At 40.2% G+C, this 15,663-nt stretch overlaps 1 protein-coding gene across 8 annotated transcripts in view; it reads left to right on the top strand.

The window, feature by feature from the left end:
• The window catches only part of ATF7IP (activating transcription factor 7 interacting protein), a 70,002-nt gene that overhangs the window by 27,819 nt on the left and 26,520 nt on the right, over positions 1-15,663 (top strand). For 7 of the 8 annotated variants that reach the window (XM_068142624.1, XM_068142623.1, XM_068142619.1 and 4 more), the window contains exons 2-5: positions 8,365-9,434; positions 12,481-12,561; positions 13,386-13,531; positions 14,683-14,820. In XM_068142624.1, coding sequence (XP_067998725.1) covers positions 8,365-9,434; positions 12,481-12,561; positions 13,386-13,531; positions 14,683-14,820 — 1,435 coding nt within the window. Of the gene's footprint in view, positions 1-5,054; positions 5,117-8,364; positions 9,435-12,480; positions 12,562-13,385; positions 13,532-14,682; positions 14,821-15,663 lie in introns of those variants that run through there. The other variant, XM_068142620.1, reaches the window with a different exon arrangement.

Below are 15,663 nucleotides of genomic sequence, written 5' to 3'. Positions count from 1 at the left end.
TTTTCTTCTTCTTTCCTTACTCTGTGTTCATGAGGCATTGATAGAACATTAGTTTGGTTTATCATCTCCTAGTTAACTGCCTGCTTTTTTCCCTTGAGGAGTTTAAGGCTGTGATTTTAAGAGCAGTTGCCTGAAGTGCATGCATGATTCCACTTTACTTAGTTCTCATCCCAAGGGCATACATAGAATGTCATCCTCTTTCTCTCTCTCCCACAATTCTTACTCAGCCCAAAGGAAAATGTGACAGCATATAGTTCATGTAACAGAAAGAACTCTTACTACAAAACAGTCAGGAATACTTCTTAATACTTAGTAAGGTGAGAAGAGAGTTTATGAGAATGGGACTCTGTATGAATGCTGACTAAACTATTTCAGTCAGTGTTTTTGCTTATTCTGATAGAGTTCTGGAAAACTCATTGCCTTTTAAAATACTGCTACTCTACTTAAAATGTGCAAAGTAACCATGTGGGCCACAAGATTCTGGCCTGTAAGGTATTGTTTGGTAGTAAGCCTCTGGGTTAGATGACAGTCTCTGTGGGCAGTGTCTCAAGGAGCAGTTAACTCATAGCAGTACTGCCCATGAAAATACGCTGACTGCATGGATGTTTTGCAGTCTCTTTTCTTCTTCTGCCACTGTGGAATCTGCTGGTTGAACCTGGCATATTGGTAGAGTCATCAAAGATTGTTTAGATTGCTCCTTTTCTGGTAAGATAAAAGGAGTACATGTATAGGCACGTGTGCGGTATTCTTTGTCTGAGAGAGCTCAATCTCTTATCTAGACTATTCGTATTCCAAGAGTAAAATAAATCTAGATAACATGCTAACTGATCTGTGCTGTGATTTTTTATTATTATTTATTATTGGTGTTACTTTTCTTACGTTAAGTGGAGAAACTAGAAATCAGAAAAGGCAACACAGTCACTGAAACTGAGCAGGGTTTCTGTAGCACTGTGATGACTGTTTCTTGTTACATGCAACTATTCAAAGACATTTTATCTGCAGAAGAGATACACAGTTGTATAAAAAAATGTATTGGAGAAAAGAAGGTTTTCTTATTTTACTGCCTCTGATTTTTGATGGTTTCATGTGCAGATTTGGGGGAAAAGAGTCTTTATGGGAGAGGATCACCAAAACAGGAACTGTATTGGCAGATTCCTGTTTATAAAGAAAAAGCACTCACTGGTTCCTGAAAAATCTGTTTGGTTTACTTTTATAAAACAGCTTTCAAAAGCTCACTTTTTAATTTGGTATCTGCTGTTACGTAATTGGTGCATTATAGATCTTTGGGAAATGAGGAACGAGATGGGGTTATTAAAAGAGCATTAGGTTTCAATGACTATTCCCAAATGGCAATGTCAAAACTGAGATGAAACTAAGAGATGTTGCTTAGCAACGGTGGTAGTCTCTGGTGGCCACAGATGAATGCAGTGAGTCTTTGCAGCAACACTGTTGCTGTGAAGTGAGGCTGTCTGAGAAAAGATGTCTAAAGAAATCAGTTTTCCTCATGAAATTCGAGAAGGATTTTGTCCTCATTCTGGTGAACCTTCGAACTGCCTTTGTCAGGGATGGGAAACAACAACCCATCAATTAAACAGTGTGCAAATTAATGTTTTCTTAGTGACAGACAACATTTTTCTATCAAATATTTTGGTATTGTATTTTGTATTATAGTAGCATTAAGCTGTAGTCTAATTCCTTGAATTGTCTTCAGAATTTGAGGCAAGATTATAATGAATAAGTTGTGCATAGGCTATAGTAGCAGAACTGGGAGAAACATTGTATCTGAGGATAGTTTTCAATATGTATTTTCTTTTGTTTGTTTGGGGTTTTGTTGTTCTTGTTGCAATGTACGACCCTTGCAATGTTCCCTGCTGTCCATTTATTCAACTGTATTGTGCATTCTTGCAGTGCTGCAAACCCTACTTGGCACAGGTTCATTCCTTTTCTTACTCACTTAAAATGCCTTAGTGTGAGCATGTTGAAATCTAACCTCTTTCTTACACAACTTGTGAACCATTTTGGAACATTCTTCTTAGGGAGTTTCATTTCTGGATTCAGCTTGCTTGCCTTTAGTGCGAGTGCACAAATTGTACAGGCGTGCCTGGTGAGGTGTGACTTGCTAAGCATAACTTTGGGAGCCAAAGAGGAATCTAAGTATGAAGTCCACTTTTCATGACAATTTGATAACATCTCTTGCAGATGTTGTGGATAACTGAATTTTCATGTCACCAAACTGACATAGGGCATTAAACAGAGCAAGAAAGACTTTTGTTGCTGTTCCTGCATGCTTAGTAACGAAGACAAGAAGGATGATGTGCAGCTTACATGCCTATCTTCTAATGTGAAGAGATAATTACGTCAGAATTACTTTTTTTCTTCTCTTTCAAAAATACCCAACAAAACATACAGCCCTCTGAGCGAGCTAAGTGTGCCACTGCACCTCTAACGCCTCTGATTTTGGTACAAAACTTGACGGTTGCGTGCCCTTGGTTCCTCGTGTTTGCAGCGCAGCGGTTCCCCTGCGCCTCCTCGGCAGCGTCGTGGGTGCGCTCTCGGGGCGGCGGCAGCCGCGCACGGCACGTTCTCATCCCCGTGCCGGGTTCTGCCTGCGCTACGCCACCTTCCGTCACCGGCGGGGATGCGCTGCGCTCTGTCTTGCCCCGTTTTGGCGACGCTGAAGGGCTCCCGTTCTATTTTTAGCCGGTTGCCGGGCAGATTTGGCCGTGGCTCCGCCTCACGGTTGCGGATTGGTTCATGCAGAGGAACTCTCCCGCAGCCAGTTTAAGTTTGGAATATCAGAAATTGAACAAGTTTTTGATTGTAGATCTGTTCTGGCAGTTAGTGTCCACCTATGGAATTTATGTAATATGAGCTTCCTGCTTATATTTAATGATAATGGCAACTCTTAATCCCGTGCTGAAGATGGAACTTCAGTATAACATTTAAACTGTGTATAAGCAAAATATTCAACAAATGTCTTAAAATGCATAAATTCAGCTTTATAGATAAAGCTTCTGTTTTTTACAGAAAGAAATATACATAGTACTTTAGTTTGGGCTGAAAAATCAGTCAGTAAGAAAGCTCAATTTTGCTGTTACAGAACCAGCAGTTCTTGAATTGAAAGCTTGTGGTTTGAGTTGTTGATAAAAACTGAAATCTCTGATACTTGTGGGAAATAAGAAAACACAGTATCTACCCCTGTTGCTCTGGTTGAGTTCCACTCAAGCGGTTTTGCTGGTTTAATGACCTTTAAATGACTCTTAAAATTTAGTTTACAGGAAAAGTAAAAACTCTTCTTGGAGAAGGAGCTTAAGCTTCATGTGCTAAAGATCGTGTGTTTCTAAGGCACTTGAGTTGCTTGTGTAAGACTGTTCAGGATATGTATTTTAACTAAAAGTTGTCTAGGAAAGATTCTCACTTCTTTTACATTCTTCTGTTTTCAAATGCATGTTTCATATGTAGTAGTTACCAAGGCATAAACTGATGAATCATGTAAGGACTATTCTGCAAGACTACCAGCAGATGAAAGATCTTAGTTACGTATATGGACTGCCAGTCCATTTTTGTCACGAGGAATCCATTTGTCCTACAAGGCATAGCAGCCTCATGGAGAAAAAAACCCAACCTCCTGAAACTACTAATGCAGTATGAGAGACAGGTTCATGAGCTAACATCAAAGGTGCCATTATCCTCTGGAGGTAGAGGAAGACACGGGAAAACCGCTTAGTTCACTGTGACACCAAAATGATGAGAGTGTAGTTCAAGTTTGTATGTGAAGTTGTCGATCAAGTACACTCCACGAGACCATACAACTTGCTTGAGACTGTACCGACAATTTACTCTGGTTTACCAAGCTTGTAACTGTACGATTGAGCGTTTTTCTCCAGTATAGATACACCTGTGGACTTAAATGTTTTACAAACTGGTTCTTCAAAAGGCAAAGTTTGTAAAGGTGAGAGAGAAGTCACATTGCCGAGTTCCATGCTTCTGTTGGGACACCTGAAAAGCGTGTGCACTGCACAGTATTTGAAGAAAGGAAACCAGCTGCAGTATTTGAACCTCGGCTGGATCCTCGGCAGCTTTTCAGGTCAAACATCACAGAAACGCAGTAGTCTTAAAATAGTCTAAAAAATGTGCCTGGACGTTAAACATTGAATCTGTGCGCTGCACTCCTGTGCCTCTCCAGGTCTCAAACTGAAAACCCTTAACTCTTTCTTGTGTCATTTACCAGCTCTTTGGAAAACCTGGTTAGCTGGATGCAAAGCCTGCTTGCCAGCGCCGTGGGCCCCGTGTTCGTGGCCGACTTCTCCCCGACGGCCTCGTGGGGTTTTGTTGCTGGGCAAGATTTAAGGAGCTGCCGTCTGATTGGCTGCCGTGCAGCTGCTGCTTGCAGCCAATCGGTGCGGGCCTCGAGCCCGTTCCCCCCCCTCCCCACCCCCCGGTGCCAGAGCACATCCCGCGGGGAGGGGCCACAAAGGGGGCCAGGGCTGCGGCGGGCTCCCCCTCAGGCCCGCCTGAGGAACTACAGGGCTGTGCTGCGGGGGAACATGCTGCTGTTTCTCACACTGCAAACCTCAATTCTGGATATTAAACACGGTGCGGGGGGGACACACACAATAAGCTAAAGATTTGTTTTGATTCTTTTTAATTGCAGTGGAGCATGTTGTGCTGGATGTGCTCTAGGTGCAATAGAGCAGGATGGTGACGTACCTTTTTCCTCAGAAAATGGCACCTTCTTTTCACTTTGTTCGGCCAACACTAACATAGCTGTAGCCTAAAAGGGAGGAAGAACTCAAATCACTTGTGGTTTGCTAGAAGAAATTTTACTTGCGCTTTTCGTGTGCCCTCTGTTTTGTGTATTGCGCTTTAAAATAAAGGCATCGTTTTATGTGCATCTTGGGTGTGTATCCTGCACTCAGTCACACCAGTAGACATATTAGTGGCAGAAAAACAGATTGCTGTCACATGATTGCAGCACATGTGCTCTAAGAAGAGATCACAAAGGGTTATTTTTTTTCGTTTTTGAAAGTAGCTTTTAGATTTCTGACAATTCACATCAACACTGCTATAGAGGATTTCAACCGAAAACTGCTTTTTATGAAGCACTGCTTAAAAGGTAGGTTCTATTCACCACTTTCATTCTTTGGTGCTCTCCATCTGGAACAAAATACTCCTCGCCATTTGCTGCTTTGCTTTCCATGATTTGGCTGTGCTACAGTTTAGGTGGAGTCGAATATTTGAGCATTGATTTTTCACGATCAAATGCTTTACTTCCTCCGTGTAGTTCGTGTGCTTTTGGCAAATGTTTAATGGTTATGGTGTTTTTAGCTGTCACTGTGTGCACATCAGGAACCTTGTGCCAGCGCTGTTCTAGACAGGTGATATTATGCAAACCCCATTGTGCACTATTGTTTAGACTCCAGCTTACTCCCCCCTCCATGTTTCCATGACCTTCTTTGTCTGCTGCCTGTTACCAGGCAGGATTCAGGCAGCTGCTTGCTGATTGGCTGCCGTTTTGAGCAGCTCTTGGGCTGCTCATAGGAGTACATGCTTATAGGCTAATCTGTAGCAGCTAAGTGTTAGTGCCTTCCTTTGATGCTTTAGAGTTGCAGTCGTTCTGCAGAATAATAATAATAAAAATAAGGAAATAGAGGGGAAAATAATTGAATTGGCTGAGAGAGGAGTCCTTCACAAGTTCCTAGCTACACTGGTACATTTTGGTTTTGCCATGCAGCACACATTTGATCATGAGAAAGAAATCTGCAAATACTGGAGGGAGGTGCCTAATGGTGTGTTTGTCTCTCGTGCTGCAGTATATGTTCAAGTTTCAAATGAAAGATGGAATTCTCATAATTTATATCTAAACAAATATGCACAATGCTTGTGCATGTGTCGGTGTTTCGAAATTGATTATTGTGTTTAAAAAATGTCAAAGCAACCCAAAACCTAGCACCTTATTTACAGCATCTGACGGTTACACACTTAGCTCTTACACGAAGGAGTCAATTTGTGCGTTCTGTACAAACGCCTGTCTTCCAAATCAAAGATGCCCTTCCGTTGCTTATTGCTTGGGCCACTTGGTTCCTTGTTTCATGGTCGCGTGAACTGAAAGACACAAGGATCAGGTGAGGGAAGTGCATAGCAAACGTAGCTAAACTGTGTGTTGTGAAGTGTAAGGGCAGACCACCAACATACATTCATTTTGAACACTACTAGTTTTAAATTATTTGTGCAAGACTGAATTTGTGTCACCCGCTCTGCGTTGCTCTCTGAAGGGCGGCCTCCTCACCCATATGAAAGACTGGAAGGCAATATTTATCAGATGACTGCTGATTGGCTTTTACTGGTATGACCAGACCTGTCTGGACTGGTTGCTGATATATTTGTTTCTCTTACTCAGCTCTCACGTGAGATCTGGTAATTAGCTACAGTGTGCTCCCTTGTGGGTATGGCTGGAAATACTTTTAAGGCTGGTCTGCGGTGGTATATGATACTTTGCTGTCAGTGAGCATTTCATGATCATAGTCTTATCTATCATTATAATTTTGTCATTTATGGTAGCTTTTATTGGTCATGATTGGATTTCAAAAGATTGTGAAATTGAGCTGAAAATATACATGAGTTACTCAATCACCTAATAATGGAATTTAATGGGAAGCAGTTTTGTTGTTTATAGTTTCACTGTAGAACTGTGTTAGGCTGTAAGATTTTAGATATAAAATCCTAAAATATAAGGTAAATGTAATTTGGAAATAGATTAGAAGTTCAAGTTTATTCATTCAGTTACACAGAGGCTGTGAAGTCCTTTGTGTATTCTATGACTTGGTTTTACAAGATCATCAAAGATCTGAGCTAGTTTTGGCAAGCATCCTGCTTTTTATATATATATATATATATATATTTTAAAAACCCCTCATACCTCATCTGAAAAGACAAAATACAGTTTATTAACGAATTTCTCAGCTCTATGAATTAAAGTGGTTTTGGGGAAGGTACAAAATAAACAGTACTAAAGCCATCCTTTGTGTAATAATTCTGCTGTATCAGTAAATAACATTTATATACCTGCTACTTGAGGAAAAAATAACATAGAAAGAATTGCCTTAGTTTTTTTCCACTTGATGTAATATCTTTTAACTACTGTAATCCAAGTAAATATTTGCATGTTGTGAAAAACTTAAAAGCAGTAGTAACTCAAGATGATGTAGTAGCTCCAGTAGAGCTAAATTGGTTAGCATCAGCTGATTCCAGATCACAGTTGCTGAGTTTCATGTAGGGTATAGCAAGTGTCTTGTCTGCTTTCTGCTATTGAACGACATTATCATCTGATCCTTTTAAACCAGGTCCTAAAACAGGACCATGTGGAGGGAAAATCCCTATGTTTAGTTTAATAAAAATAAGTAAGATTTTGTTGTGGTTAAGAAAATGCAATGCTGGATTAATTCTATTTATCTTTTTTTTTTTTTTTTAAAGTAGATCTTAAAACATTTTTCTTATTATTTGCATGGGTGGATAGAATGAATAAAATAATACAGAGGGCAAAAGCCTCACTTTTCCTTGAGTAGGAAATTTTCATAGAATCAATAAGGTTGGAAAAGACCTCAAAGATCATCAAGTCCAACCTGTTGCCCAAGACCTCATGACTATGAAACCATGGCACCAAGTGCCACGTCCAATCCTGTCATCAGCATCTCCAGGGATGGTGACTCCATCACTTCCCTGGGCAGCCCATTCCAACCGCTAACAACTCTCTCAGTGAAGAATTTTCTCCTCACCTCCAGCCTAAACTTCCCCTGTTGCAGTCACTCCTTCTGTGAAGAACTTCTTCCTAACCTCCAGCCTAAACCTCCCCTGGCACAGCTTGAGACTGTGTCCTCTTGTTCTGGTGCTGGTTGCCTGGGAGAAGAGACCAGCCCCCTCCTGGCTACAGCTACCCTTCAGGTAGTTGTAGAGAGTAATAAGGTCTCCCCTGAGCCTCCTGTTCTCCAGGCTAAACAATCCCAGCTCCTTCATCTTCTCCTCGTAGGGTTTGTGCTCAAGGCCTCTCAAAACTTCTGTGGCTTGCTATAACAATCCTACAAGATGACTGGTCTTAAATGTGTAATCAGAATATCACTGCATAATGTTATGATGGAATCTTAGTGATCTTCACATGAAAGTGTTCATGCAGCAGACAGAAACTTGGATACACCTCTGAGTAAAAACAAGATTTAAGTGTGTTGTCCGCTGTTTATTTGGCTTTGTAGATCCAGTTAAATCAGTTTGCTTTAAAATGTCTTAAATGCTAACAGCCTTTCATAGGAACTGTGTAACTTGATGATAAGCTGTTGCCTTCACAGTTCTTTCTCAACTGTTTTTTTCAAGGGTGAAGATGGATAGCACAGATGAACCTCAGAAAAAAGTCTTCAAAGCACGAAAGACAATGAGAGCAAGTGATCGGCAACAGCTTGAAGTTGTCTATAAGGTTAAAGAGGAGCTGTTAAAGACACCTGAAGTTAAATTGGTAAATGGAAAACATGAGAATGGAGATTCTGATTTAAATTCCCCTTTAAGCAGTACAGACTGTACTGAGGACAAGAGGGAAGTTAATGGCGTAGTGGATTTATGTGTTAACTCTGAAGAAGAAAAACCAGTTTCTGATGAAATTAGTGAAGCCAAAAGTCCTGAAAATAGGGCAGGGAACACAGTCAGTGACATAGAATCCAAACCCCTAACGTTGTCTCCAGAGGATGTTACTCCCAAGCAAGATAAAGACACTGATACTGATAAAGGTGCTTTAGCTTGTGAGATTAAAAATGAAGTGTGTGATAGCAATAAAGATAACTTCCATGAAGAAAATAATACAAAAGATCATTTGGACCAAAGAGAGAGTGATGTCCCATCAGAAGGTGAAAGTAAATCAATCTGTAATACTAGTGACCCTTCAGAAGAGAAGGAAGAAACAAAGGACTCAGTTACTAATTCTAGTTCCTCAGATGAGGAAAAGAAAGCTGAAAGAGTAACTGCTGGAGATGATGTTGGAGAAGAGGCCATCTCTAGCAGTATGGAAGTTGATCAGGAACCAAAGGACGACAAACAAGACAGCACTGCAGATCTTTCAGATAGCACTGTTCAGAAGACAGAAAAGCCAAATGAAAGTGTCTTGGACACTACTGACTCTATGGAAACAGATGAAATTATTCCAATTCTGGAAAAACTAGCACCTGCTGAAGATGAGCTGAGCTGTTTTTCAAAAGGTCCTCTACTTCCAGTGGATGACACAGTCCCTGATTTAGAAGAGAAAATGGACAGCTGCTTGAGTTCACCATCCAAGCAGGAAAGCAATGAAAATCTGCCCAAAGAGGCTTTCTTAGTACTGTCTGATGAAGAGGAACCCTGTGATGAGAAGGAGGAATGTGCTGAAGTGATGCTACCAAATGAGCCAAGTCTTCCAGGTAAGAAGTTTCTAAATTGATAGATTCTATTCAGCTCTGGGATTTTGTTAATTTCTTAGAATGGCACAACTGGGACATGTTTCTAAATCAAAAGTGCAGCCTTACCTACCAATTCCGTGTTACATAGTCTTAAACATTTCCAAGGATGGGATTTGAGGCCCAGGAAAAAGTGAAAATAATTCAAGAAACTGTTATTTTCAACAGTTGCTTTGTTTTGGGTGCTTTCCCTGATACATTTTGCAAACTGGGGGTGATGGGTGAAAGAAAGGAAAGATGAGTAATTGCCAGACATAAACAGAAAGATTTGTTGGAAGAGAAATGTGTTAATTTACTGTTCTAGAGGGGAAGGAGGGATTTGAACTTCCTTTGGTGTGTGAATAAATAGTAACAGCAAAACCATGGTGCTCATCAGGCGTGCCACAAGTCCCATTTGATTAAAAAGTCTTTCTGTTGTGTTTTCACCAAGAGACAATATTGGAAAGGTTTCATGTAAAACACAAATCCTGAATGGTTTTCATTCCATGTAGCTATTAAGTCATAGTGGTTTTTGTCTAACTTTATCTGATGACTAGGCCAGCTGGTTAACATTTGAAAGCATCAAGTGTAGAAAGCTGGTGCTTTAATCTCTTCATGTAGTTAGCAGACTTTTTTATGTTGGACTGAATGGATGTCTTCTACAGTCTGTCATTGTCATACAGGCTTTTAAGCATATTTATTTGTTTGACATAGGGCACTCATTGGCATACTGTTAACACTGTTGAAAATAAAGCAGATGAATAACTAATGTATAAGTGGACACTGCTTTTTTTGTCTGTAATTAAGGATGCTGTTGTTTCAAATTATCTTGGGGAGGGTTTTTTTCTTCTCTTTTGTTTCTTTTTACACACAACCCTCCCCTTGTAGAGCTTTTTATGAAATGGTGACTATGCTAACTTGAAGTGTTTAAACATATCTCAACTGGATAGGAGTTCCATAGATAGAATCATAGAATCAATAAGGTTGGAAATGACCCCAGAGATCATCAAGTCCAACCTGTCACCCAAGACCTCATGACTGCTAAACCATGGCACCAAGTGCTGTGTCCAGTCCCGTCTTGAACACCTCCAGGGATGGTGACTCCACCACCTCCCTGGGCAGCCCATTCCAATGACTAATGGCTCTCTTGGTGAAGAGCTTACTCCTCACCTCGAGCCTAAACTTCCCCTGCTGCAGCTTGAGACTGTGTCCCCTTGTTCTGGTGCTGGTTGCCTGGGAGAAAAGATTAGACAGGATAGCTCAGAACTAATCCAGTAAAGTCTTGACAATTCCTCCTAAAGTCCTGAAAATTTCTACTAGTGAAGAGAGTATTTTATAGACATTCTAAGTATGAAGGATGGTATCTTTCCATGGAACTTTTCTATCTTTCAGCTGAATATTAAAATGTGTAAGTCACAGCAAAAGCCCTGTTGAACTTAATGACTCTTCTCTAGATTCTTTGAGTCCTATTTTATTGGTAACAATTAAATACATGAAGCTTATCCATAAGTCTTAAAAACCAGGTGGCAGAGGCACTGTGCCATTTCATTACCTTAAAAATAAATCAGCTTGGTTTTGAAGAATTCATGTGGTATGAATATTATTTCTTGCATAAATTAACAAAATGAAATGTCTCATCATCTCAGGTCTTGGGGTTTGGACTCCTTTATTTTGCTGATTTATTAAGCAACTTACTCAAAATCTTTCCAATGTTTTTTGTGATAGAAGTTAAATATATTGTTAAGAGAGCATCAAGCATATCTTTGCAGCCAATTTCTCTAAAATATTTTGTGGTAGAATAGAACAGAATTAACCAGGTTGGAAAAGACCTTTGAGATCATAGAGTCCAACCTATCATCCAGCACCATCTAATCAACTAAACCATGGCACCAGGTGCCCCATCCAGTCTCTTTCTAAACACCTCCAGTGATGGTGACTCCAAAACCTCCCTGGGCAGCACGTTCCAAGGCCAATCTCTCTTTCTGTGAAGATCTTCTTCCTAACATCCAGCCTAAACCTCCCCTGGCACAGCTTGAGACTGTGTCCTCTTGTTCTGGTGCTGGTTGCCTGGGAGAAGAGACCACCCCCCTCCTGGCTATAACCTCCCTTTAGGTAGTTGTAGACAGTAATAAGGTCTCCCCTGAGCCTCCTCTTCTCCAGACTAAGCAAGCCCAGCTCCCTCAGCCTCTCCTCATAGGGCTTGTGCTCAAGGCCTCTGCCCCCAGCTTTGTTGCCCTTCTCTGGACACATTCCAGCAACAACAAAATAAAAGTTGAAGTGTAAAGATCAAGGTTTACATAACAGTGCTGGCTTGTTGTGTTATATTCTGGATAGGTTTTAATGTAATCTTAGGAGTAAAAGTTACATGTTGCATCTAGTAAGCACAGGTGGTGAGAAATGTAGCCAGTACAAAACACATAATGGAGGTTCATGGAACATATAATAGAAGCTTTCAGAAGTGTTAGCATTCTTCCTTTCAACCAGTGTGTTTTGGGAATGTTATTCAAAATCTATTTAAGGATTTCCTAAACTGTATGATTTTGACTGGTTTTATGTTATGATGCTTTGTGCTATGAAGAAACTTCAATTGAAAATTCATATTTCCCGAGAAAAGAAGAACTTTTCTTGGCATAAAATTAATAGTTGAATTTATCATTTACAAATAAAGCAGCATATTAGTATTTCTTACTGATATATATTTGGGTAGGGAGGGGGTATTTTTTCATCATGAAAAATGAACCACTATAATTCCATAACTTTTCATTTAAAATCCATTGTTTCATTTAATTGTTTCATTGTTAACTTTGAGACAGTCAAGCAAATCCAGAAGTGAATCTTACTGTGTTGTGTGGTAGCTCAAACCTTTGCTCTGAAGATGTCCTCTGATTGTTTTTCATCTCTGCATTCCCTCTGTGTCATGCTTACTTCTTGCCTATTGTTTTTTCATATGTATTCTAAGTTCACTAGGACTCTTGTAAGATTTTTGTAGGTCAGCATAAGTAACATACAGGGTTTTCTCTTCTGTTTCTAGAAGACGTGAAGGAGTGGAAAAAGGAGAGTGAGGAGGTTAAAGGAGAGCCCCAGGAAGAAGAGGAGAAATACACAGAGAAAAGTACGTAACATTCAAACTGATGTGTTTCACTGGTGGCACATGTTAGAAACACAGAATCTTTGAGGTTAGAAGGGACCTGTGGAGATGATCTAGTCCAAACCCCCTGCTCAAAACCAGGACAACCAGAGCAGTTTGCTCAGAAGCCATGTCCAGACAGGCTTGTTTTATTTGTGGATCTTTGAAGGATATCGTGTCAGGAGCTGGAGGAGTGAATGAAGTCTCCAGTTCCTTTTTGATTCATCACAGTGATAAAACATTACTTTTATAATCAGTTCTGGTTTGAGCCTGTTCTTTTGTTGGATTTTTGCTTGCTTTCTTATCTAAGAAGGGGCAAAAAACATTTGAATGATTTTTGGTCAGGGATTGGAAGTACAGCTTAAAACTTCATGGCAGGTAGAAAAAGAAAGTTCCCTGCTGATACAGGCAGTATGAAATGTAATTTTGTTATCAGCTCAGAAGATGATTTTGGTTTGTTTTTAAGAAGCCATGTTTCACTGCAGCATGGTGGTGATAGGAGCAGGAAGAGCTGAAGACAAGTTCTGGAGAATGGGATAGTGATACTAGAGCCGGTTTTCATTTGGGGCAGTGCTTTGGTGAATGACAAAGCAGAACTCACCAAAAGGGCAGCGACCTCCAGAGACCCAGAGGACTGTTTTTCTGCTTCGATGTCATCAAATATCTTGTTTTTCCAAAGGTGTTCTTACTGGTGTAGGATAAAAAAAGCTTAAACTGGGTACAAATGAAGCTTCACAATAATTGTGGCATTCTATAGGTACCTGTTTTCAATAAGGTACTTCACGAGCAGTTGTATCTAATTGTTCCAGGTGAAGTGTCAAGGAGAAAACGTTCCAAATCTGAGGACATGGACAATGTTCATTCTAAACGTCGTCGGTACATCGAAGAAGATTATGAAGCGGAGCTCCAAGTGAAAATTACAGCCAGAAAAGATGTTGACCAAAAAATAGAAAAGGTAGAATGGAGAGGAGCAAAGTGAAGAAGGCAAACACACACTTGTCACTTGTACCATCAGCTGTTCTGTCCCCCACGCATGCTCTCAAACGCTTCCTGGTTTTTGTGGTTGAAAATTGGACATAATTAAAATAACAAAGGTGGCTTAATTTGTGTGAAGTCCCATATAGCCCTGTTCTTGAGACCAAATATCATTTGAAAACTATGCTGCAGCAGTTCTGTTTGAAATGTCTTAAGTACTTACATTCTTAAGTCTCATGTGACTGTGGATGGAGAATCTTAGCACAGGAGGTACTACAGTGTGGTAAGAGTTAAAACTGTGTACCTAGATTTAAAGAGAGTCTGTCTCCAAATAGAAGTGCAATCAACAGAGAGTTTTGCAGGTCTCTTTAGAGCTGTTAGTTGCCTGATTGCACCATTGGTATGGAAAGCAATCTGTGGTCTCAGAGAAAAAAAAAGTGCCCTTCTGCCATTAATAAGCTACTGCATGTTGTAACCTCATTAATGTAGGATGCAGAAGACTGAACCACATTTGTTGCTTGTTTATTTTTGTTTCCTAAGGAAAATTTTTGTACTGAAATAGTTATGGGAGGGAGGGAAAATAGAAATAAGAAGTGTGTCAAGTAAACCTTGTGGAAATCAATCTCTCCATTTTTAGCTTCTGTAAGAAAAGCAATGCAGGGCATTTCTGCTAGGGGAAAATGCATCTCAGAAGCCAAGTTATGTTGAATGTCTTTAGTTTATCTTCTCTGAATGTCGGTGTCCCTGTCAAGAATGGCAAAGTCAGAGAAAGGATTAATTTGTGTAAACAGAACTTCATGAAATGAAATGCATTCTCTTGTTAAGGTTCTTTTTATATGTAAGAAGATTTTATACACTTTCCATGGTGCAATGAAATTAATTTCCCGAGTTAATGGCAAAGAGGGGCCATTTGTATTTACCAAAAACAGATGTAGTAACTTTTCTTGTCTCTGTAGCCACCTGCTTATTGGTGACTGGATTTATTTGATTGGTGGGGCACAGCTGTTGTCGGTGTTCTGTTTGTTGCAGGGTACTTGTTCAGAGTTGAGGATGTTTTTATAGATTTATCTCCTAATTTATGAGGTTGCATTGTTATTTTTCTTCTTTCCTTTTTTCATCATAACTTTGCAGATTATCCAGAGACTGTTAGAAGAAAAACTTAATGCTTTGCAGTGTGCTGTATTTGACAAGACTCTGGCAGACTTGAAAACACGAATAGAGAAAGTAGAATGTAACAAGAGGCATAAAACTGTGCTTACTGAACTAAAGGTGAGTCTTTGTTTGTCAAGCTGCATACTAGAGTCAAATTTAAAACTAAGTTCCTCAGCTTAATAGGAAGCCTCCTGTAGTTGTCAACTGAGAAGTCATTTTAACTCCAAAAACTAGATGGGGGGGAGAAGCAGCATATACTAATGTTGCTTCCAAGCTGTAAAATTCTATTTCCCTACCCAGAAAGAAGGCAGCAATCATCAAAAGCCAGAAATTTGCTTAAAAGTGAAAAGAAGTGCATAAAGAAGAGGACAGTAGCTCTGGAGTGTGGCCAGCAGGTCGAGAAGTGTTTTTTCTCCTTTGCTCTGCTCTTGTGAGACCCTACCTCGAATACTGTGTCCAGTTCTGGTGTCCCCATCATAAAAATGACACAGAGCTGTTGGAATGAGTACAGAGGAGGGCCACAAAGATGATCCTAGAGCTGGAACACTTCTGCTATGAGGATAGGTTATGGGGTGCTTTGATTGTTCAGCCTAGAGAAATGAAAACTCCAGGAAGATCTTGAGCTGCCTTGATCCTGAAGGGACCCTACAGGAAGGCTAGAGACTTTTCATAAGGATGTCTAGCAATAGGACAAGGAGAAATAGTTTTAATCTAAGGGAGAGTAGGTTTATACTGCACCTTTGGAAGAAGATCTTCAGTCCAAGGGTGGTGGGACTCTGAAATAGGTTGCCCAGGGATGATGTGGATACCCTTCTCTGGGGGTGTTCAAGTCTAAGCTGGATGAGGCCTTGAGCAGCTGAGTCTAGTTAAAAAGTGACCCTGCCCATGGCGGGGAGGTTGGAGTAGATGATTTCTAAGGTTACTTCCAACCTAAGCCGTTCTATGACTTTATAAAATGTT

Source organism: Melanerpes formicivorus, unplaced genomic scaffold (genome assembly GCF_026170545.1).
Source record: "Melanerpes formicivorus ecotype bairdi unplaced genomic scaffold, bMelFor1.0.p_v2 SCAF_8, whole genome shotgun sequence".
Lineage (NCBI taxonomy): Eukaryota > Metazoa > Chordata > Aves > Piciformes > Picidae > Melanerpes > Melanerpes formicivorus.
This window is presented reverse-complemented; position numbering and strand designations above follow the sequence as displayed.